The sequence below is a fragment of the Arachis ipaensis genome, chromosome B1 (assembly GCF_059453495.1).
Source record: "Arachis ipaensis isolate K30076 ecotype BB chromosome B1, ASM5945349v1, whole genome shotgun sequence".
NCBI classification, from domain to species: Eukaryota; Viridiplantae; Streptophyta; class Magnoliopsida; order Fabales; family Fabaceae; genus Arachis; species Arachis ipaensis.
Window position 1 is genome coordinate 11,345,723 of NC_142436.1, and position 25,904 is coordinate 11,371,626.

The window sequence follows — 25,904 nt, forward strand, 5'->3', positions numbered from 1 at the left end:
AGCCCTAACACCCCACAAACAAAAAAAATAAACCCTAAAACCCTGTCACTCACTCTGAATCCTCCGCGGCTGCCTTCCGGCCTCCAGCCTCGAGCCGTCGCGCCCTCCGCCGCTGCTCCACCGCTCTCGGTCCTCGTGTGCTCCACTACTGGCGCATCACGCGTCCTCTTCCTCCTTCACTTCGCGTCTTCTCTGCCATCCTTCGCATCCTCGCTGTTATTGATCGCAGTAGTCTACAGTGTCAACCACTATGGATGACGGAATGGACACCTCTCCCAGCATCTTCGATCCTCAGAACCTCTCCACTAGACAGAAGTTTCGCAGATACGGGTATTTGAATCTTTCTCTCTCCATTGCTCCATATTCAAAGCTGCATATCAACCATTGCCTTTTTCATTTTTTTTTAAGTTGGGAGTTCCCTTCCTGTTGTGAGTCACTAGGGATTAGGGCACAACACACAATTATTTTTTGATTGCTTGACATCTTAACCTATGAAGCTGCGAAATTCACCTACATTTGTTGTGGTTCCCTTAATTGAGTGTGTTGTTAATGATTGTGGGTTGGTGCATTGGATGGTATATGGAAGATAGTATTGAAAGGTTTGAGTTCCTTGGGAGTGTGAGAACTTGGTGGTCTTCTTTATAATCTTAGCTCTGTATTCTTTTTAGAACTGCAACATTTAATTGCTAGGGTTTTGTTAGTGTTTCTCAGACTTCTGTGTTGACTTTCAAGAATGGAATTGATGCAGGAAGAGGCACTCAACTTCTGGTGCTTCAATCCATCAAGATAACTCAGCTTCCAAGTTGAGTGAAACTGGGCTTTTATATGATGGCCAAAGTATCCACAGCCCTACTAATGCTGCACTTCTTCTTGAAAACATTAAACAAGAGGTTGAGGGTCTTGATGCTGAATACTATGAAGAAAAAATACAACCTTCCTCTAAAAGGATGCTGTCTTCTGATATTCAAGGAATCCCTGTTGTTGATGCTGGTTTTGACTCTATACGCCACTCATTAAAAGCTTGTAAACAAGATGGTGACTCATTGGGAGATGGTGCAGAAACGATTTTTACTTTATTTGGATCTCTGCTTGACTGTGCTATGCAAGGTGCTGCAAGTACATTTATTTATATACAGTACCTAGTAAACTTCATTTCATTCATCTGCCTTTTTCTTTTCTTTTCTTTTCTTTTTTATTTTTTTTTTCTGTTAATTCAGGATACACATGATCTCTTTGAATTTGATGTTTCATTTGATACCAGCAAGTATATATTTTTCTTGTTTGTTTTAAATTTTCTAGAAGCATAATGGTTCATGCTAAGACCTTCTTCAAGCTTGTGGCGAGAACAGGAAAAAAAGAAGGGGGGGGGGGGGAGGGAATGAGAATTAGGAACATATCATGGAATGCAAGTTAGCAATAGACAATTGTATTCATATATACACCTCAAGAGAGGGGGCATGCCCTTAGTGTTTTCCCTGAATCAGCTACTTCTCAAGGATCCACCAATCCTATCGCTCCTGCGTTGCAGTCGCAACCATTCCTTCAACTCTGTGCTGAAGAGTAGGCACGAGAATGGTAATAGCTTCCATGAGCGCAGGAGCATGCAACCCTATGTGATCCTGACAACCATGCTTTCTATCTTTGGCCTTAGGAAAGGGTTAGTTGTTATTTGCCTTCTTTTAGGAGTTTAGCTTGCAATTTTATTGTGAAATTTCCAATCAGCTCTTACAAAGGGAAGGGAGGGATTTATTGCATTGATGTACCCTTTTTGTTGCTTTTGTGCACTCCATCTTTCCCCGAAAAGGACATGGTATCATTTGTATCGTTTGATCTCTTGTAGTTACATAACATTTCTTCATATTTTTTGGGCATTTAGTTGGACTTTCCCATGTTGAGATTACGACTTTGTGCTCCTTTGAGCATGTGCCTTTTCTGTTGCAAATTGTAGGGGCGTGAGAAACGAATCATGTAATTTTGGTTTGGTTGAACTCATTTACAGGATTGATGCCTGTTTCTGATCTGATACTACGTTTTGAGAATGCATGTCGAGATGTTTCAGAATCTATCAGGTACATTTACTACTGTAATCAGCATAAATATCGTTCTACTTGAAAGTCTTGCATCGTAAGCATTCACACACATAGACTCGATATTATGTTGGAATTATTAAATTACATTTTGTCCATAGGAAGTTGGAAAACTGTAATGCTTCCTTCCTTTCTTTTTATCTTACAATATTGATTATCTTGTTGCACGCCATTCATATGTTTTCTTTTGGTCTCTCAACAATCTTACTATAGGTTCAAACTCTTGAAGTTGTTGTTGGACCAATTGGATTAGGTTTCCTTCTTCTTACATGTTACATGAAAACTGGTCTGTTTGCTTCTTCTTGAGTTTATTCCACTGGTATAGGAGAGAGGCTAGCTATACATGATAAATTGGTTGGATCTAACAATACTTGAAGTGGCAATTCCTGTATGGTAATTATCCTCTTGAAATTGATTATAGCTAAACAATGACTAAGTTTCATTAAAGGTGAAATCCGTGGAAACAAAATATGATTGACTAGATGGGTTACAGTGTTTTTACCCTTTCTTTTTTTGAGTATGCCTAGGAAAAGACATCTGACTGAAAGCTTTAGATCTAGTTATTTACAATGCTGATGAGGCACATTGGCAAAGACCACAGAGCCAAAGACACAATGAAGGTAGCAAAAGGTCACTAGGCTCCCAGATTGAGAGGTTTGGGTTAATTTGAAAAAAAAATGTGGAAAATACGAAGAGCTGAATATTATTCGTTGTTGTAAAAAATAGTTGTAGTATATAGGCATTTTGGCAATTAATTTCCATAATTTGTAATTATTGTGTAATGAATATGATTTCTTGTATAAATTAGGAAACAAATATTGGTTACGTATATCTAGAAAATTGACATATTTAATAACTGTCTAGTATGCTAAATATATGATATAATATACAACCTCTCTCAACAGAAACCATTCTTTTTTTTTTAAATTAATTGCAAAAGATTTTCCACTCTTCTAATAAAAGCTCATACAGTATTACAGTGGACCAAAACAAAAAGTACATAGGGCTATCTTCTACTATTTTTTATTTTTCTTACTTAGAAACCTTGTTTTATTTGTAGCATCTTGCTAAGTTTTGTAAGATCATATTTAAAATTCATTTGTTGATGCTGTTTCTGATCAAGACATATGGTGAGTGTACTTTTATTACAAAACTACTTTTCATATCAGAGTAGTTCGCAAAGGTACGCAGTCCACCAGAAATCCACATCCTATTTATAGTTATCTCACCAATTATCTTCGTCTTAGTGCACCTTTGTAGCTTCTATCACTTATTTCAATACCCGAAAGAGTTGAAGAGGCACTTGATCATCTAGGATGGTGTCAAGCCATGATTGATAAAATGCAAGCTTTAGAGCATAGTGGTACTTGGGAGCTGGTCTCTCTTCCTCCAGTCAAAACCACAGTTGGATGTATTTGGGTATACACAATCAAAGTCAGTCCAAATGGACAAATTCATTGTCTTAAAGCAAGGCTTATTGTAAAAGGATACTTTCAAATTTATGGTCTTGACTATGGAGATACCTTTTCTCCCGTAGCCAAAATCACTTCAATTCATCTTTTCTTAGCTATGGCTGCTATCTGTCATTGGTTGCTACATCAATTAGATATCAAGAGTGCCTTTCTTCATGGTGATCTAGGGGAAGAGGTTTACATGGAGCAACAGCCTGGCTTTGTTTCTCAAGGGGTGTTTGGATTAGTTTGCAAGTTGCAATGTTCAATCTATGTACTGAAACAATCCCCCAAATCATGGTTTTTGAAATTCAGCTTTTTTTTGAGCTTTCGGATGAAACAAAGCGAGGCAGATCATTAGGTTTTATACTGTCATAATTCACAAGGGAAAAGTGTTTACTTGATAATGTACATGGATGATATTGTTATCACAGGTGATGATCATGAAAGGATTAATCAGTTGAAAATTGAACCAAAGATTTGGGCAAGCTAAAATGCTTTCTTTGAATTGAAGTTGCCCAATCTAGCATTGGTGTTGTTATCTCTTAAAAGAAGTATGCTCTAGATATACTCAAGGAAACTTAAGATGATGAATTGTAGACGAACTGGCAGTCTAATGGATCCAAATCTTAAGTTACTACCTAATTAGTGGGAGCCAATATTAGTATCTTGAAAGGAATAGATATTAATTCGAAAACTTCTATATCTCACTATTACTGGAGCAGACATTTGTCTTGCATTAGCTGTAGTAAGTTAATTTCTGCAATCTTCTTGCTTAGATCATTGGAATGCAGTAATGCGAATATTGAGCTATATTAAAAGATTGCTTGTACAAGGTATATTTTATGAAGAAAAAGGGAATTCTCACATTATTGGTTTCGGTGATGCAAATTGTGCAGGCTGTCCCGTTGATAGACAATCTACTATAGGTTATTGCTTGTTTCTTGGAGGAAATCTTGTCTCTTGGAAAAGTAAAAAACAAAATGTTGTAGCACACCCTAATGCTGAAGCAGAATACTGTGCTTTGGCCACAGTTAGTTGTGAACTCATTTGGATCAAAGAGCTTCTTTGAGAGTTAAGATTTGGTGACTTAAAAGAAATGAAATTATTTTGTGATAATCAAGCAGTCTTTCATATAGCTTCTAATCCACTATTTCATGAAAGAACAAAACAACGAAGTTGACTGTTATTTTGTTCGAGAAAAAGATCTCTCAAAGGAAGTAATCACTAAATCAACAAGCTTCGGTGAACATCTAGAAGATATTTTCGGTGTACATCGGATTCAGTATCTGTGTAGCAAGCTTGGAACATTTAACTTATATGCTCCAGCTTGAGGGAGGATGTTGGAAAGAAACATTTGACTATGTAGAAACTAGTCAGGCCTAGGAATTAGTTGTATAGAAACTAAGCACTCCTAGAAAATTATCACACTCATTCGTTGTAATTGCTGACTATAGTCTTATATATTCTCAGCCTTTTCAACGACATATAATAAATATTGTGAGTGTACCTGTATTATGAAATTACTTTTCATACTATAATTGATGTTGTTTTATAGGTATGGTTTGAATGTTAAGCATCGAGTTGTTGAGGACAAATTGATGAGGCAGAAGGCTCAGCTCTTGCTTGATGAGGCTGCAACGTGGTCTTTGCTGTGGTTCGTTTATGGGAAAGGAAATATATCTCAAACCTTTGATATTCTATTTTAATAGTTTAATGATGACCTTTTGAGTGGGTTTGATTTTGTGTAATTCTTAAGGTTTCAGGTGCCTTTCAAATCTATTTTTAAAAATATCAAATTATTTCTCTTTGCATTGATGCACTCAACATTGCTATTGGTTGGACTTCTCCTTCATTAAATCACATTTATAATTTGATCTTTTAAGGATGGGAAGGTAATTGATTTGATATTAATCTTCATCTCATACTTCAGAAAACTTCCAATTGGATGTTGAGAAAATTATTTACTGGTAACTGATTTCCCGCATAGATGAATTTCCAGTTCGCTAGGACATTTTCCCCGACATATTCTACTAAGTATCCATCCTTAATCATTATAGGAGAGATACACAAAAGAGTGGCTCTGTAGCTTAAGTTGATCCTTCCAAATTCTGTTCTCCTTTCTTGCATTTCTTTTTGGATGCTATGCATGTTGATGTTTTATTTGTAGCTTTATCCTCTGACAGTTCTTTCTTTTGCAGTGACTGAAGAACTATCTAAAGAGCAAATACCGGTATGTTGTGTGTGTGTCGGCGGTGTTATTTTAAATGGTTAGATAATCAATCACTCATCTGAGTCCTCTGAATAAATGATTGAGATCTATTGACTCATCACAGGTGTCAGGAACCTCCCATGCTGTGGCTTGTGAGTTTGTTTCAGAAGACCATACTGCTCAATTATGCCTTCGGATAGTCCAGTGGTTGGAGGGTTTAGCTTCAAAAGCTCTTGACTTGGAAGAAAAGGTAATTCATTTCTACATTTGCTGTGTGGAAAGTTGATTCTATTCACAAATAATGTGTTAGAACTTAGAAGTAATAACTGGTATCAGTGAGATAGAGCAACGTGCTGAGGAAACCTATAATTCTGGGAGAATGTTCTACACTTAGCTTCCTCACTAGCTTACTCTATTAACCACAATTCACTGTACAACCAAATCTATAAAATATATCTCAATACGTTATCTTCCCTAGAATAGTGTCAGAAACTATTGAAATGCGAAATGAAAATCAAGAATGAAACCTAGAACATATTTGGTTTTTGTTTTTCTTTCCCCCCCTTATTTTCATTTTTCAGTCTGTTTTTCCGTTTTTTATGAAGGAAACAGTGAAAACTGGAAATGTAAACATGAGTTAATACTCAAAATGACCCCGAAATTTGACCACCAACTTAATTTGACCCTCTAATTTCAATTGGCCTAATTTATACCCTGAAATTTTAAAGCGTGGCTCAGATTGACCCTTTCGTCCAACTCCGTCACTGGAGTGATGACGTGACACCCAAACCTCACCACATGCCTCTCCTTCTTCCTCTTACCATCGCCATCACCACCTCCCTTCTACCAACACTCTCGCTCCCCCAACAAACAACAACATTCACAACCCACCAACACCCACACATTTCCACTGCCATAGCTTTGAAGAGCATAACACCTACACTCATCATTCCTTCATGACTGCAAACAGACAGCAAACCAATGAATGTGACATCGTTAGGGGCAACACCATGAACCACCATTTGTGAAAAGAGCTGCAATGCTTGCTTACCGTAACCATTCATCGCCATGTCGCAAATAACAGCACCCCAAGAAATAACATCCTTATGCACAATCATGTTGAAAATCTTGAACCCCATTTTCATATAACCACACTTAGCATACATGTTGAACAATGCAATCCCAATGTTACCATCAATCACAAGGTCACACCACCCATTGCCCCAAATTTGAAGCACCCTCACCCATTGCACCCATCTTTGTGTTCATATTAAGAGGGATCTAAAGTGTGGTGTTGTGTTTCTTTTTCTTTTTCTATTTCTCTTTAATTTGTTAATTTTAGTGATTGTTAATGTTGTTTGTTGGGGAGGGAAGACGTTGGTAGAGGGAAGATGGTGATGGTGATGGTGAGAAAGAGAAGGATCAAATAATAGAAAGGCCCTTCATAAATGGCGGTGGAAATGTGTGGGTGTTGGTGGGTTGTGAATGTTGTTGTTTGTTGGGGAAGGGAGGGTGTTAGTAGAGGGAAAGTGGTGATGGCGATGGTAAGAAGAAGAAGGAGAGGCATGTGGTGAGGTTTGGGTGCCATGTCATCATTCCGGTGACGGAGTTAGATGGAAGAGCCAATCTGAGCCACGTCTTAAAATTTCAGGGTATAAATTGGGTCAATTAAAAATTAGAGGATCAAATTGAGTCGGTGGTCAAATTTCGGGGGTCATTTTGAGTATTAACTCTGTAAACATAAAACTGATATTTATTCTCACTTTTTTTGTTCACAATATTATGAAAACAGAAAACATTGAAAATGAAATAGGAAATGAAATTAGAAACCAAACAGCATAGGTACCAGTCGCATTGCATAATTGAAATTTTACTACTTTGAAGGCAAAGAAAAACCCATGAAGATGCAAGTACTCCAGCCTAGTGAAGTGCACTGAAGAATAATATGCGGCGCCCATACTTTTCATCAAAACTTCACTTTCGTTTTGGTCTATTGTTTACAATTGTTTAAATTGGAGATTTACAATCTATGGTATTTTATTTTGAGGTGACTTGTATTAAGTACATGATTTAAAGTCATTATCATCATAATTTATTTAGGGTTTATAAGAACACAGTAAACCGTAATTTATTTCTTTATTTGTCTCTTATTACATATAAGCACACAATAAAGTATCCATAATAATTGCACCTGATGCACCATGTTATGAAGTTACTTGTTTGAAATAATTTTAGGTGTCATTGAGTACAAGTTGCCAATAAGCTTTGGTTTATTCAAAATAATGGTGCATATTTTTCATTATTGCAATCCGTGGTGTCCCAAATTGATAAACTTTTATATTTCATATTGCCTCACCTTATGTGTTAGTATTCTTGTTTGGTTACATATGATGCATTATTTTGTAGGTGCGTGGATCTCATGTTGGTAGTTATCTTCCTAGTTCTGGTGTTTGGCATCATACTCAACGTTACTTAAAGAAAGAGAGAGCTGATATGAACATTGTTCATCACTTGGATTTTGATGCTCCGACTCGTGAAAATGCAAACCTATTGCCTGATGACATGGTATTTTACATATGATTGCTTTGCCGTTTCATACTTCAGTCACTTGGTTCCCACGTTGATCTATATCATACATGGATATACCATATACCAATTTATTTTCCTTTCTTCTTTACTTACCTTCAATAGATCCTTGAGTTTTGTTTTAAAAGCCATAATTAATACTTTTCATATTGGAACTTGCATATAGTATCATGAAGTTAGCCACTTAGTTGTTATTGCAGAAGATTTTGGATTGATAGATCATGCAATAATTCTCTCCCTGATGCATGGTATCTGTTTAAAAAGTATTGGAAAACAAGATAAGGAAAGTGCATAGAGAGATTTAGAGAATCGAAGAAGATAGATGTATTATGATATGGTTAAAGACACTACTCATAGGACTAGGAGACCTTGCAGGAGAAAAATATAAGTGTTGGAACCTCTAGAGCATCTTTTTTTGGCATTGGTCAAGTCTACCAGTAGCTGGCCACCACAATCTCTCAAAAGAAGAACAGAAAATGCCAAGGTTCTGAAGACCGGATCGGTCATCAAACCGCTTTAGTTATTAGTTTACTGGTTTATTGGTCCAACCAGTTCAACCGTAAAAACTGTTTTATAATAAAATAACAGACAAAATATAAATAAATATCCTAAAACATAAGTATAGTCTAATATAAATCTTAAAATGTCTTCCAAATTTAGAGCAGTATATCAAATGTTATCAACTAAAATCTTATGATCTTATCAAAGTACAATCTTAAAAGTTAAATAACAAAAGGAAATATCCAAATATAAAATGACATCTATGTTCAAGCTTGTGGAGGACTAGAATCAACATAATAGTACCATTGGGATAGTCTTCCTTCTTAATTCTTATATACCTCCAACTATTTCCTACAAAATGAAAATTGAGCACAAAACACGGCCTTAAAACAAAAACAACCTCCTCAGAAATCAATAGAATATTAAGCACCAACTTATGGCAAAATGTACTATCAAGGATACATATATTCATGTTTTGGCGTGTTTGTTGCCACTTTATTTGGCTAATCAAGTTCGGTTTTAAAGTATGAAATCCCAAAGATTCTAGAAGGTGGTTTCTTAACCAATAAATCAAATTGCATAGTGTCAAACAGTTAAATTTTAAGTCAAAAAGTGAGGCTTGTTGGTATTAAGCATAAGGTGAAATTAACAACATTCAAACTTTGCACACAATTACTTTCAAGTTGACATAATAGTGATTAATCACATATCATTTTAGTGTTTCCTTCTATTCAATGGTATTAACATAGATGGAAATGATAATTACCTGGTTTCTGGGAGCTAAAACAGTAAAACATAGTTACTAAAATGTCAGTAAGACGATGATTATGCGAGTTCATTTCAATACACAATTTGTTACATTTTGTGATTGAATTACAAGTATTCCTTTAGGCAATGAGCACAAAATTTATCATCAAGAAACTTTTAACAAAATTTAACAACAGAAAAAAAAAAAACGAACAAGCCAGTAACAATTTTCAGTATCAGTTTATCATCAATCAGTAAGCCAGTAATAGAGTTAAGCAACCCAAAACAAGCAAGAACAAGCTAGTAAGAGAGTTAAAATTTATCATCAAGCAGAGCCATCAACCAAGAAAAAGCACCGAGCACTGACTGAGCATCCGAGGCATTACCTTCGGCGAGGGCAGTGACCATAGATTTGAGGGAGAGCGACGGACGACGGGAAGCTGGCAATGAACACTGGTGAGATGGAGACAGACGATGGGGAGGTGGCGACGAACGCTGGGGAGGTGGCGACGAACACGACGGACAGACGATGTTGGAGCAAGACCTGGAGACGCTGGCATTGGGCGAACGGGGAGGGCCTTCGACCACGATGAACCAAGCGGCGATGGTGAGACCAACAGCGGCGCAATGGAGGCTAGGGTTTTCAAGGAAGAATGGGGAAGAGCTCTGCATGAGTGAAAGCCTGAAAGGGGGAGAGACTGGTTTCTCAATCCAGAAACCCTTTCTCTTTTTTTTTAAGCGGCATCGTTTAGAGTAAACCGGCCGGGTACCAGTTTGGTCTGATCGGCCGGTTCTCGGTCAGTTCAGTGGTTTACAAATGGTTTTATAATCACCTGTTTGGGACAGTAAACCGAACTGTGTTACTGTCCGGTTCGCGGTTGGACCAGTCCGACCGGCTGGTTCGGTCCCGTTTTCAGAACCATGGAAAATGATGATTGTTGAGGAAGTTTGTTGCATCGTAATTAGGAGTCATGATTTGCAACATGTTGTAGAGTAAGGAATTGAAGCTTGTTTTGTTGAGGAAATTTATTATGCACTTTTGGATTCATGGATGTGCTATTCATGGGATGTGCTACTTGTAACATCCCAAATTTCTGATGTATTGACTATTGAGGGGGCATTCAGAAAGTTGGGATCAGACTCGGAATAGGAGAGAATCAGGTCTCTTGAATGCCATTTTTTTGAATGCCCTCTCATTACTTCCCCACAGCTTTATGGTTCCCAACCGCCTCATAACAGAATGCTCACTTTTTTATTCTCTCACCAACTAAGCAAGTTAAATACAAAACCCACCACAGCCCATTGTTCCCTCATAAAAGAATGCTCACTTTATGTTCTGCATTAGGTAAAATGGAGTCCAATTGAAACAATGGAATCAACAGAAGCCCTGATTTGTAAGAAATACTGAGATCGACTGTGAACCTGTTGTAGTTTTGCTGAGTTCACTTTTCATGTGGTGTGGATGAGCTTTAGAGGGATAGTGCACGTAGATCTTCTCCCAAATCTGCCAAGCATAATCACAGCCTACAAGCCTGGGTAGATTAAATCATGGGTGCCATCAACCATGACAAAATTAGCTAATCTTGCTTTTCCCAAAGTTGATATTAATTCAAAACCAGATCTTTGTGTGCTGCTTATGGTGATTCATACTGAGGAAGAGCCTTTGTTATGCGGTCAGGATAATGTAATAGGTTGTGGCCTCTGATTGCTGCTAGTAGTTAATGGCGTCGACAAATATAACTCTTCTCAAGTTTTCTTGAGAGTGTATGCACAGAGGATGCACACAGAGGAGTTAGTGGATCAAATGTGTTCAGTAACCACATCAAATGTATCTTGGATCACTAACCACTTCTGGCTTCTAGACACTTCTAGATGCTTTCCTAACTCAATCTATTATACCCCTTGAAACTGGGCTCTCCACAATTCTGAAAATCTGTTATAAGTAATTTCTTCCTTAGACCTAGGAATTTTGATTTAGGCACTTCCTTAGTCAACATATCAGCTGGCTGCTCATAAGAGGGAATATGGGCAATCAGTAGCTTCCCTTCCATGACTCCATATGCTTTGTCCTATTGTGCAAAACAGGGTTGTGAGCGAGCATAATAGCACTAAGATTGTCACAATATACAACTGGCCTTGAGGTACGATAGATCCACCATACTCCTATACTCGGCCTCAGTTCTGGATCTGGCAACTTTGGGCCGTTTCCTGGACCACCAAGACATGATGTTAGGGCCAAGATACGCATGGGCACCTGATGTTGGACCTCCTGTCATCCACATCAGCAGCCCAGCTAGCATCACAATATCCTGTTAGGTTTGGGTTCTGTGCATCTGCGGCTGGCTTGAACTCAAGTCCAAGCTCCTGAGTTCCATCAAGATACCTAAGGATTCATTTTACTGCCTTGCAATGAGTCTTTTGAGGGGAGGACATGAATTGACAACCTTTGTTGATGCTAAATGAGATTTCAGGTCTTGTGACTGTAACAACTGACCTATAGAGAGTAGGGTTATCAAACTTAGAACTGCCATTATGTGACAGCTTGAGACCAGAAACCATAGGAGTTGAAAGGGATCTGGCTTTATCCATTTTGCTCTTTCCAAGTAGATCCCTGATGTACTTCTGTTGGGACAGAAAAAGAGAGCCATTTAAGCATTTCTGTACTTCTATTCCCAAAAATTAGTGCAAGTCTCCCAAGTCTTTAAAAGCAAATCTGATGTTAAGGTTGGTGACAAGCTCTTGAATATAGGAAGAGGAGGAGCCTGTGATGATTATGTCATCAACATAGACTAGGATATAGCTAACCTGAGACTGATCAGACCTGATGAAGAGAGAGAGTTCACATTTGGCACTGTTGAACCTGAGACTAAGTGTTATTACTTTATCTAATTTCCGTATTATGTATACATGTTATTACATATATGTATTTCCTAAAATAGATTAGGATAGCCTAGTAATCCCTAGAAATTAGCCTAGAGAGAAATAACCTAAGGATCCCTTGAAATTAGCCTACATTTCAGCCAATGATCTTTGTAATATCTATATGTTGAATACATAGACCAGCAAAAGGCAAGACAGTTTTTGCCCACTGGAAATCAAGGTTTGTTAAGTGTGGCTTTCAGCGTCTCAAACCGAGCCCCCGGAGCCTGTTTTAGTTCGTATAGCGACTTGTATAGGTTGCATACCAGCCCAGAATTATCCGTGAACCCTTCCGGTTGCTTCAGTGTACACCTCTTCACTAAGCACACCATCTAGGAACACGTTGTTCACATCCAATTGGTTAAGAACCCACCATTAGCAAGGGCTAGGGTCAATACTACCTGAATAGTAGCTGGCTTCACCATTGGTGAAAATGTCTCATAATAATCAAAACAAACCTTCTGAAGGAAACCCTTTGCGATAAGCCGTGCCTTGAATTTAACACTGCCATCTGGGTTCCATTTCACCCAGAATACCCACTTACAGCCAATGGCAGTTCAGTTTAGGGGAAGAAGAACCAATGACCAGGTGGATTTGCGAGAAAGGACCGGAAATTCCGTTGTCAGTGGATGTGTTGATGGTGATTGGGAGAGGTGATCCCATTATGGTGCACTGCTTGTTTTCCCATACACTTCTTCACATAGAAATTTTATGATTTTTTAGGACAAATTTTTGCTCATATCAGTTGCCGCTGACAGTAGGAAGACCTTACTCTTGTGGATTATTTGTTATGTTTGGAGTTAATGCATTTCTATTTACTCGTCTATTTTCTTTCTAGTAAAAGCCTTTTCAAAGTTTTTTGTTATGGGCTTGTTTGTGTTAACTTTTTGTTGCAAAACAAATGTGCTTTTTCAATTAAATGATATCTATAAAAATATTGAGTTAATATATAAGGTATTTTTTTTGGAAAGGTCAAACTCCATAAAGTGATAAAACAACTATTTTGGTGCTCTTTGAAGCTGCAAAAATAGCTAATGGAAAAGGCTTTATGAATAGTTATAGTATATAACCACTTTTTTAAGCTGAAATTAATGCACTCCATATTACACCCAATTTTTTTTTATACTTTCTTCATAGCAGTTGACATTGAATTTAAAAGGCAGAGATTGAGTGAACACACCCAATTTTACTTTGGTATCAGTGATGGTTTACATTTTCGGTACAGAAACAAGATGAATCTCTTTTAGAAGATGTTTGGACTCTTTTAAGGGCTGGAAGACTAGAAGAGGCATCTGGACTTTGTCATTCTGCTGGACAGGTGAAGATCTCAATGGAAAAGTGAAAATGATAAGTTTATGCTGAGAAGTCTATGCTTTCTGCTATTTACATTTTTGGCTTTTTGCAGCCATGGAGAGCTGCCTCTCTGTGTCCATTTGGAGGTTTGAACCTGTTTCCTTCAGTTGAAGCTCTGGTGAAGAATGGTAAAAGTAGAACATTGCAGGCTGTTGAATTTGAAAGTGGCATTGGTCATCAGTGGCATCTTTGGAAATGGGCTTCATATTGTGCATCAGAGGTAATGTTGTTTGTAAATGAATACTAATTGAAGACTTAATGTTGTTTTATTGACTTCTGTGCTGTTTACTTGTTCTTTTCTCAGCTATGTCTAAAAGGTTTAATAAATAAAATGAATGTACTGCTCCACACGTTTTATCTTTTCCATATGGTATTATTTTCTATAATATGGTTTTATCTTCCTCTCTGCTGTGTTCTTTCCATCTACATAGAACTGTCATTATTTCCTTTAGTTATTTCCATATAATTCTCTCTCTCTCTCTCTCTCTCTCTCATACCATCTTGCTTCTTAAACTCTTAAATCCTTTATTCTCAACATCCTTGTATTGCAATTTCCCTCATCTTTTAACCAGTTTGTCATCTTACCATCAAATTTAAATATTTAATTTAATAAAAGGATAAATAGTTTTATATTTTTGTTCAATAGCATATCATGTTGATTCATTTATATGGACTTCATGAACCTTCTGTTAAAATAGAGTAAGCTAGATCAATACTAGTATAGCCTGTAGAGGATGGTAGTTCTGCCCTGTATGATTGCATAGGCTACAAGCTAAACACTCCTGTATAATGCACTGATTCAGTGCTAATCAATTATAATCTCAAAAACAGTGATTATTCAAGTACATCCTCTCTCTTTCGAATTCTCTCTTCTCTAGACTCTTAACAGTTTGTAATTAAAATATAAAACTTGTTAAATGTAACTTTTTATTTGCAATTTATTCTGCAGAAAATATCAGAGCTTGGTGGGAAATTTGAAGCTGCTGTATATGCAGTCCAATGTAGCAACTTAAAACGGATGCTTCCATTGTGTACAGATTGGGAGGTAGAAGCTTGTCTGCTAGATTCTGATTCGTAATTTCATGCACGTAGAAATAGTAAACTAATTTTTATCCCAAAAAATTAAGTAGCAAAATTAATAACTCATATGGGTATTCTAGGGGGCCAGCTATCTTTTTGTCAACACTTGGCCAACACTGTATTTTTATATGATTGCACCCATATTTTGTCAAGCTTTTGCACATATTTGAGTGATACACACATGAACTAGTATATTTTGCATGCATGCAAACCACAAAGAAAAAGTCTAGGTGATGAATATTTTTTAGCTAATATGTAGTCTACTTTTCTTCTAGGTCATCTTGTTCACTTATTTTTTAAGCAGACTTGTGAGTGTTGGCTATATGCTGGCCAAAAAATCATTGACCACCTAGCAAGGCTCTAAATCTTCTCCTCAATCATGCTGTTAATGTTGGAAGCTTATGCTGATTAATTGCATAACTTGAAACATTTGCAGTCAGCATGCTGGGCATTGGCGAAGTCTTGGCTTGATGTGCAGGTAGACTTGGAAATCACACGTTCGCTGCCTGGTGGAATTGATCAACTTAGATCTTTTGGTGATGTAATTAATGGAAGCCCAGGACACGCTGATGGCTCCTTGGATCCCACAGATGGGCCCGAAAATTGGCCTATTCAAGTTTTGAATCAGCAACCACGACAACTTTCATCTCTTCTTCAGAAGCTACATTCAGGGTAACTGTACAATTATTGTTACAAATGTGCTTTTTTTATGATGGTTTATTGTTATCATTTGTAATCCTTTTCTCCTAATGCCATTTTAGTGAAATGATGCATGAGGCTGTAACTCAACAATGCAAGGAGCAACACCGACAAATTCAGGTATGCTTAAACGCTTGTTTTTATTTCATATGTGAATTTCTGTCATTGTTTTTTCTAGGTGTTCAATATTTTCACGTTTTAGAGCATTTCTACATATATTTTTAATAACAAAAGAAAAAAATAAGGGAATGAAACAGAACAATAGAAGTTGTAAATCTTTTCTTGGTTTAAAATGGAGCCTATTGCTCAAAGGATGCATTCTTTAGCTTTCTTTCTTCTCGGTCTCTTCATTTTCCCCCTTTCAAGAAACTTAATGGTGCAATTGCAATTACTTAAGGCATCGAGAGAACAAAATTTTACCTTTGTGTTATATCTTCCTCTTTTATTTTCCTGATTTCTTAAGCTATTCGTTGCCTTTTCAGATGACTTTAATGCAAGGTGATATACCACGTGTACTGGACCTTATATGGTCATGGATAGCACCATCAGAAAATGATCAGAATATATTTAGGTGAGTAATGTTATCTTTTCTTTCCCATGTTAACACACTTGCTGAAAAGTTGTTATGCCTAGATTTTCAGAGTTATTCCAGCAACTTGTAGATTAGATGTTGCACTACTATTACCTTTCGAATCTCATTTGCTCACTACAGTGAAATTCGCCAATTCTTTATGTGTATACCAAGGTTCTAAAAACTGGGCTGGTCATTGAACCGGCAAAGCCAAAGGTTTAAAGGTTCAACCAAGATTAAGCGGGTTTGGGTCAGATATAAAAAAAAATTTATATATTATATACATTTAAAAAAAATTCAAAGAATTAAATTTTTAGTCCATTTTCCAATAAAATTTGGACCAGTTCAATGTATTTTTTACCGGTTTTACCATATCTTTGACTGGTTTTTTGCAACTAGTATTTTGGTCTAAATTGTACTGGTCAGGTGACCGGTTCCTGGTTAACCTGATTGAACTGGCCTGTTCACTACGGTTTTCAGAACCATGATATTTACAGAAATATTGTGAACTTTAGCTATATTTTTTCTTAATAGTATTTTTTTGTCTATTATTCCTTGTCTATATCTTTTCAATTATTGCTGTTGAGATGGGCCGAAGACACCAAAGAAAGTATTACATAAAAAGTGAGCATCAGAGCAATGCAGAGACATATGTGATACTGATTACTTAGTTTGAATTTTCCCCCACGATTAACATACACAAATAAGTTAACATGTTTCAAGCTTGACGCATGTGATTTATTTCAAGATTAAGGTAAGATGTGTGAATTGTAATTGCTAATTTGGATATTTAGGATGTGAAATCATATACTTAGGGGAAGGGAATGTTAAGGATATGTGACATGTAAATCATATGGAAAGACAATCGAGGCATATTAAAGATATGCTTTAATGAGAAACCTCAGTAATCAGAGCACTGTTATTCCTGAGAATATCTGAGATTGAAATTGAGTAAGGGGTTACCAGAGAAGTATAAGCTTATCTGAATCAAATGTGTGTTCTCTCATACTAAACTCTATCTGGGGAGATCAAATTTTTATTGTTAAATAGAGAAAGTTTAGCTTTGTTGAAAGGAACATCTTCTCGTTTAAGGAAGGTAGTCCTTATAATGAATTTGCCATTTTAGTAGGACGACTTTCTAATTGCTAATTGGTGGGAATCAGTTGACCAAATTTCTGTGTTATGTCCTGTCAGGCCTCATGGAGATTCTCAGATGATACGATTTGGTGCACATCTAGTCCTCGTGCTGAGATATTTACTTGCTGAGGAAATGAAAGATACCTTTAGAGACAAGATTCTTAGCGTTGGTGATAACATTTTGCACATGTATGTATTCTGTGACTTCTTTTTTCCAAATAAAATCAAAGATGAGCACACTGTTTCGAACATTGGCAAAGGTTTCCTTCATATTTGATGACTTTGTGGTCTTTATCAACATGGTTTCAAGTATATGATGGGAGCTGGATACTTTTATAAGTTAAATGTAAATTTGTTATAATATGCATTTATATTGGTATAATATTAGGTATGCACTGTTTCTCTTTTCAAAGGAGCACGAGGAGCTGGTTGGCATATATGCTTCTCAGCTTGCATGTCACCGTTGTATTGACCTCTTTGTGCACATGATGGAACTCAGGCTAGACAGCAGGTATCCTTGCTTTTGTCTTTTATGCGTATCTATAATGTTATTGATGACATTGTCATACCTTTGTATGTTGTTTGCTTGATTGAAGTTTTTGTCAGGTGAACTATGATCATGTGGACCATTGTCAACATGCCAATCGAACATGAAAATTGAGAGCTGTCAAACATGGACTAAATGCTTTACCGTATCATTTTATCTGGAATTTATATGTATATATCGGGGGTGTGTGGATCTATATATATTAGCATTTCTAGATAAAGAATTCATTAAGATGGAATAGCCACAAGATAAAAATGGTATCACGGCAATCTAGTTCCTTTGTATAATGGTTAAATGAAATATTTAATAATACCACGAGTTGAAACTAACAGCTAAGAAAGCAAGACTGTTCTATAAAAGTGCCAAGGGAAAAAAGCAACTAGTGAGTAATTATAATATGGAATCACACTACTAAATATCTATATGTAACATTTATTTTGTTTTTTTCATTCAATAGTGTACATGTCAAATACAAGATCTTCCTTTCTGCCATTGAGTATTTACCATTTTCCTCCGAGCATGATTCGACGGGCAATTTTGAAGATATTATAGAGAGGTATGTAGGTATTTCCTTTAGAGTATGCTTGTTTTTGGAGGGTCATTTAGATGTTTCTGGGAAAATGTTCTGTACATATGAGTGTATGACGCTCCTCTATCTCAAAATAAACATTTTGGAACAGAATTTTATTGAGATCTCGGGAGATCAAGGCTGGTGAATATGCTGACCTGTCAGATGTTGCAGAGCAGCACAGACTGCAAAGTCTTCAGAAAGCCAAAGCCATTCAATGGCTTTGCTTTACACCACCATCAACAATTCCTAATTTCCAAGATGTTAGTAAAAGATTACTTATCCGAGCATTAACACACAGGTAAAGGATGCCTCATTATATTCCAGGCTTGTTGGGGTTTCTGATGAACTCTACTTGTGAAAGTGCAACAATATCGAAACTTTGAAATAAAATTTGAGATTATACCTTTTACTTATCTAAATAATGTTTGACATTTGTTGTTAATCTTGACTGTTTATTCTCATTTTTCTGTGCACATTATTTATTATGAATATTTGAATTTCCTACTTTAGATAAGAACCCGATTTTTCTGGTTCTTTTGTTGATTCTTGGTTGCTGGAGCTTGATGCACACCTGCCTCTTAGTTACTGCAGTTTCTTGTCTCCTACTTAGCATGATAACTTTTATCAAAAAATTAACCTGTTTTCCCCATGTAGCAACATACTCTTCAGGGAGTTTGCTCTAATTTCGATGTGGAGAGTACCAGCAATGCCTATAGGTGCGCACACAGCACTTGGTTTTCTCGCTGAGCCCTTGAAACAGCTCTCCGAAACTCCGGAGACGTCGGAAGATGATATTGTTTTTGAGCATCTGAGGGAGTTCCAAGACTGGGTATGCTAGGTTATGCTTGCCAGATATAAGATATTTCCTCGTTCTTATCATTTCTACCTTAACAATTATGTGTGTGTTTGTGTGATATTTATTTAACACTTAACATTTATATTTTATTTGCATTTCTCTAGCGTGAATATTATTCCTGTGATGCAACCTACCGCAATTGGCTCAAACTTGAACTAGAGAATGCAGAAGTTCCTGCCTCTGACCTGTCGTTAGAGGAAAAGAAGAGGGCCATTTCAACAGCAGAGGAAATGCTGACAGCATCTCTTTCACTACTAGAAAGTGAGTTTAGTTGAAAATCTTAAACAATATTTAGAAATGAATCGGAACATGTGAGCAACTATTATGTTTTTTTAAAAAAGAAATTGATGCATTAGTATTTGGGCTCTAGTCATAGTTGTGACCCTTGTTCTTTATGTAGGACAAGAAACCCCTTGGCTGGCTTCTATTAACGATGGCTATGAATCGGCTGAACCTGTTTACCTTGAACTTCATGCCACTTCAATGCTATGCTTGCCATCTGGAGATTGTTTGTGTCCAGATGCTACTGTGTGCACTACCCTGATGAGTGCCCTTTACTCATCAGTTGGTCATGAGGTTATCTTAAGCCGACAACTAATGGTATGTTCAACTATTGAATGGTTAAGCCCTGCATACTGCCCTGTATTTTAGAATTTGTATGTTAAACTTTAGTATGGTTAAGCCCTCTGTTAGAAACAAATATAAGTATCACTTTACATGTCAATCAAATATCATAATATCAGGTAATATATCTTAGAATTAATCATTAGGGTTTAGGGTTTAGGGTAATATATCTTATTATTATTGTTTCCTAATTTGACTAGGATTGGGGTTTTCCTAATATTATAAATACAAACAACCTCAATTCCTTATAACCACTAGGCGCAGTCTGCTCTATGGAAATGATATTGTTGCGTCATGCCATATGTCATGTTTGCAGTAAGCTATATGTCTCTGGTTTGTCTCCCTTATTGGTCTGTCAGAGATGATTTTAACCGCTGTAAGATCTCCAGAGAAGTTAGGTGGTGGGAGAATTACCTCTATCCTTTGTATTCACTACAAAAATCATGACCCACATGTCTATTTAAGTCTCCTCCAAAGAAAATCGTGTCTCCCAACTATTCATCTTGGATTAAATCTTCTAGATCTAATAGTTTGAAAGAAGAGAAGAGAAGAGAAGAGAATCTGATCTCTTTAGAGTAATGAATCAGTACTTATATACCCAAGTGAGGAGAGTGTTTAGCACACTAGTTGAAGGGGATAGAAGGGTCTTTACATACTTTAGTTACGGGTGATTAGAGACTTAGAAGTTGAATCTGATCCCATTAGAGTATTGAATCAGTACTTATACACAAGTGAGGAGAGTTCAGCACACTAGTTGTAGGGGATAGAAGGGTCTTTACATAAGTTAGTTACGGGCTATTAGAGATTTAGAAGCTTTAACACTATGCCATGGAATCATCTATCGCAAAAGCTTAAGTTGCTAAGTAGAGGCATTTGAATGGGCATATAGCTAACAAGGCATTAACCACATAAAAGGCCCCCGGCTAAACTACTAGTGTAGTGTAATGATCGGATCACTCACTTTTAACCCTTACCACTTCATTCTTCACTACTAATCAACGATAATGCATACTCCATTTCTATTCTTCACTTTTCCTGGATACCAAGTTTACATCCTAAGTTGTCTAACCCCTTTGCCTTCAACCTCACTAGCCTTAGTGCAATTCCATGTTTGATATATGTCTAATCTCAACATATGCAGTGTTCCCTAATATTATAAATATAAATTAGAAGTGTCTTGTCTATTGTCTCATGCAATTACAATATAATCATATCAATAGTACTTTATATTAAACATATAGCCATCCTCTTCTCACTTTCTCCTTACCAATCTAGAAAAGCTAATTCTCAATGTCATTTCAATGTGGAACCATCCTCCTTAACTTCTGCAGAGTTTCTAAACGTTTTTTCAGAACTCAACCTCAGATCTTCAAAATCCGTGTTTTCACCATCATTGTTTTCCAGAAATCACTGTTCACTTCCTGTGTTTTCTCCACCGACCTTTCGAGCATTCTCTCTGGTCAACTGCTGTGTGCAACTTTGGCCGTCTCAAACCTTTGCCTTTTCTGCTGCTTGTCCATTCTGGCAATGTTTCAGTCTTTCATGGCCTTCTGTGGTTGCTGCTTTCCACTGTTGGCTGCTGTCGAACTCATTCGTTCTGATCTCCAACCCAACCATCTGATTCCTTCTCCAGTGCGGCCTATCCCTGCTAGCAAGAACTTGTCCAGCAATTTCACAAGCTATTGTTGCAATGTTGGTCTTTGTTGACAAGCTACTACAAAGAATAAGAATCACAAACATGTCAATATTGGTTGTCAGTTTCACATTGCCCAGTTGATTCTTTGTTGCAATGTGATGTATAAACCACTATCTGGAGTATATGGCTCAGCACAACTAATGCTACTTTATTGATAGATTTTTCTGAGAAATAAGGCTTATGAGGTAGAAGCTAAACTAGTCACCGATAGAATCAATGAAGTATACACCTTTAATGAATTCTTTGAAGCCTTGGAGGTCTTTCCCTCTCAAAACATGTTGGGAGATGGAAAGTTGTGTTTCACTAATCTTTGGTGTTTTTTTTTTCCATCGTGTAATGGTTTCCCCATCTTATTGATATTGGTTTTTTATTTAAAACAAGAAATTTAGCCTTTGCAATTTACTGCACAAATAGTTATTTTTCTAACTCTTCCGCGTTACTAGATATCCTATCAGTGACATGAAATAGATTGATGTAGACTTGTTTGTAATAGACCTTGGATTGTAGTCGCTTGTGTTCAGAGGAACATAATATAGGGTGATGTAGGCTTGCTACTTGTTAGTAATAGACCTTGGTTAGCATAAGGGTGAAACAAGGAAAATATATTAAAAGAATATTTAGAAGCCTTGAACATAAGTTTATTCAAGAATATTACAGGGTTCAAAATATAACTTCTGAAGTGTGTTCTATCCAACCTAATAAACCAGAGGGGGCATAAACCTCTTGTTGCTACAAACTTTCATAAGTTAGCTCTGTTGTTTTCATGGTTTTCTTTTGTTTGTTTTTATCCCTTCACATAACTTTCTACATCTTTGAGTGAACTCTTTTGTGGTTTGAAATATATGGAAAGGGAAAATTGTGGAAGATGGGCATCTTTCCTGCAAATCAGGAAGATGAATGTTTTGTTACTTTGTGAGGAGACTGCTTTTCCAAGCTTTATATGTCATTGTTACCTTCGGCTTCATGTACAATCTAATCTTGTGCAGGTGAATGTCTCCATATCTTCAAGGGACAAGTATTGCATTGATGTTGTTCTCCGTTGCTTAGCAATAGCTGGTGATGGACTTGGACCACACAATCTCAATGATGGTGGTATTCTTGGAACAATTATGGCTGCAGGTTTTAAAGGTAAGCAACATTGATGTGTATGTAGCCGTAGATCAGAATGGGTTGGACATCAATATAGTAAAACAAGCTTGAAATTTATTTTGCAATGATGTGCTTCCTTGGGTCTTCTCTTTTCTTGGTTCAAAATTAATAAGAGGCTAAAATTGGGTGACGTGTGTCTATTTGATGATATTGTTGCTGCGTAACTCATTTTCATAACTGATTTCTTGGTGAGGTTTCTACTGATGTGGGTTCAACATTTGGTGAATAGCCACTATTTGATATACAGAACAACAGTCTTTCAGACTCTGTCTGTGTTTGATGTGTGAGAAAGAGAGGTGAGTTGCTTGTTCTTGGGAATTCTAGACTCATGAAAGGTAGATCATTGGAAATAAAAAGTCTTCCATTGGCATCTAGACACATGAATCGTTTGTGTTTCAGATGAGGGAAAAATAAATTTATTTTTGTGGTATGGAGGGGTGAACGCGGATCGCATGGATATCGGATCCGATCCGATCCGATCCGCACATTTGCGGATCGGCTCGGATATATCCGCAAAACATACAAATATTTTAAAAAGCTTATTTTTATTAAATAATAAAATTTCTTTTTTCACTCCTTTAAACATGTTTACTCCTAAAATATTATTAAACATACTTTCCTTAAATAATAAAAATAAAATAACAGTTTTTGGGAAGAGTTGGTCCTTAAGGTATTAAAAGCGAGTGATTATGGACTTGACAGTTATTACTTCAATTCTTCATTTACTAATTGATATTAGGTCTAGTCTTGACAAAAATTTGGAATAAATTGGTCATTGGAAGAATTTTCATGTAGGTAGTTTTGTGAATTGAAATCAAATGGTGTAGGGTGACCATTATATTTGCTTTCTTCTATGGTACAGCTTGTATGATTTTGAGCTGGAATTACTGTTAAGAGTCCTTAATGAAACTGAATGAAAGATCCACTAATTAAATTTATTTCATATTGCAGGTGAGCTTCCTCGGTTTCAATCTGGGGTAACGTTGGAAATATCCAGATTGGATGCTTGGTACTCCAATAAAGATGGAACCATAGAATACCCAGCAACCTACATTGTGAAAGGACTTTGCCGTAGATGCTGTCTCCCTGAAATCATTCTCCGTTGTATGCAAGTAAGTTAATGAATGGTATTGATCGACATTAAATTTGCTGTTATCTTCAAAATCTATGTAAAAGTTGATAAAATGAGTCAAGAACGTCACAAATAATTACTCATTTACCATTGAGTAACCACTTGGACATCATTTCTCAGTTGATTTGTTTGCCCCCTTGTAGTTTTGGAGTGTACATATAGTTATTCTTTACAAATTTATTGTCATATATAGGTTTCTGTCTCTCTCATGGGATCAGGAGTCATGCCTGATTGCCACGATCGATTGATTGAAATGGTTGGCAGCCCCGAAACTAAGTTTCTTCACTTATTTAGTCAACAACAATTACAGGCAAGTTGATAATTTCTTCATCTTAAAGAAATACTGGAGGCTCTATGTTTAAAAAGTTCACCCTGTGTAGTCTGTTTTATGCCTTTCTTGAGGCATTATCTCTTGGTTACATTATTTTCGTTGGCATAAAAAATAAATAAATAGATTGGAAGATGGTTGTATTACCTTTTTTTTTTAAGCATTGGCTCCTTTATTGTATTATTCTTTAGATTCGCAAAGATGCTGAGCTTTGTGCACGATAAAAATATTGGTTTGGGAGAAGAGAAGGGGGGGGGGGGGGGGGTTGTAGAAGGCATTTGGATCGACTTCTGAAAAAAAAATAGAATTTATTTAACCTTTTTTAGTACAGATTTTCTTTTAAGAATCTTGATGTTTTGATAGATAATTTAAGAAGTATTTTTAATTATCAAAATTCTCTACTGTTTTTGGTTTTCTTAGAACCTTAGTATGATAGTATTATTGGCTTTAAAAAATTTATAAAAGATAAATATTTTTTAATCATATTTTTTATTTTATAAAAGCCAGTCCAAACATGCTCTTGGCGCCTGATAAAACAAAATAATTGTGCTGACAATGGAATTTGTTGAATTCTTATTTTATCAATCTGGAGACAGATTTGACGTTTGACACTTTCTCATTCAGGAGTTTCTATTGTTTGAGAGGGAGTACTCAATCTGCAGAATGGAGCTTACTGAGGTATAATTTGTTGCTCCATCAGCTGAAGAGTTCAGAGAGTGAATTAACTCTGAAAGGCTTATACATTTTGTTGTAGTGCAGTTAAGGTACCTTGTGTTTATTGTTCGAAGAATGTCTTGGAGATTTTCTCTTTCATTTTGTTAAAAAGAATTCACTTACTGTATATATATCTCATCTAAATATTCAACTCACATTTTCCATTTCCTTTCCTCAAAGGTGGTATTCTTAGAACATGTGTGATTGCTACTTTCAGCATATACACCTTGAAATGTATTTTAGTTCAATGTTGGTTTAAACTGGGAGTAAACTATCATTTTAGCCTTCAAAAAATTTTAGTTCTGACAAAATAGTTCTAAATGAAAGAAAGTCTCTTATGGCCATCAAAATATGATTAATGCTAGGCAAAATAGTTCAATGTGTATATTTGTGAATTGGATTACCCATTTTTGTTATACGCATGCTATTAAGGTGAATGGATATTTAGTTATGTACATATTTTGTTAGAGTGTATATGTTTTGAATACCGATAATTTTGCCCATAATAATTCCATAGGTCATGATATTCCAAAATGGCTGTTATACTAAATGACTGGTAATGTATAATTGTGGTGCCGATATCTCTCTTTTGTCTCGCATTTCCTATAAAAAAATTCTTCGCTTCCTTTCTTAATCTTTTTAGTGGATTTTAATTTAATTGCCTTTGCGGGAGAGACAGATATTTGAAAGTATTTATCAATATTATCTTTAAAAAATTAGAAAAAAAATAAAAATAACATAACATAACAATTGTAAAATACATTAATTCAACACAATTTTATATAATCCAACACAATTTTTTTGGTAACAGAAGCCAGCAGCTCAACGATAAACAAAGCAGAAAGGAAGAGCACCTGAACTGTCCAACACCTATTTCCCTCTATCATCCCTCATAACACAACCAAAATCAGCTCGCTGGACTCCTTGAAGAACACTCGCATCAC

General features: G+C 36.3%; 1 protein-coding gene across 2 annotated transcripts; it reads left to right on the forward strand.

The window, feature by feature from the left end:
• LOC107624891 (nuclear pore complex protein) lies at positions 1-25,904 on the forward strand. Of its 2 annotated transcripts, XR_015902231.1 has the most exons (25): positions 1-330; positions 749-1,107; positions 2,000-2,069; positions 5,097-5,210; positions 5,738-5,771; positions 5,875-6,000; positions 8,157-8,315; positions 13,729-13,821; positions 13,909-14,076; positions 14,806-14,901; positions 15,373-15,608; positions 15,698-15,755; positions 16,118-16,206; positions 17,401-17,532; positions 17,732-17,854; positions 18,348-18,446; positions 18,571-18,759; positions 19,116-19,290; positions 19,422-19,578; positions 19,718-19,917; positions 22,624-22,765; positions 23,738-23,898; positions 24,112-24,228; positions 24,871-25,010; positions 25,772-25,904. XR_015902231.1 is itself a non-coding variant. In XM_088501007.1 (24 exons), exons 1-24 carry the CDS (start codon positions 251-253, stop codon positions 24,928-24,930), a joined length of 3,237 nt encoding a protein of 1,078 aa, XP_088357133.1. In that variant the 5' UTR covers positions 1-250; the 3' UTR covers positions 24,931-25,139. The 2 variants fall into 2 exon arrangements, 1 of the variants encoding a protein (XP_088357133.1); XM_088501007.1 differs by lacking the exon at positions 25,772-25,904 and having other exon boundaries at positions 24,871-25,139.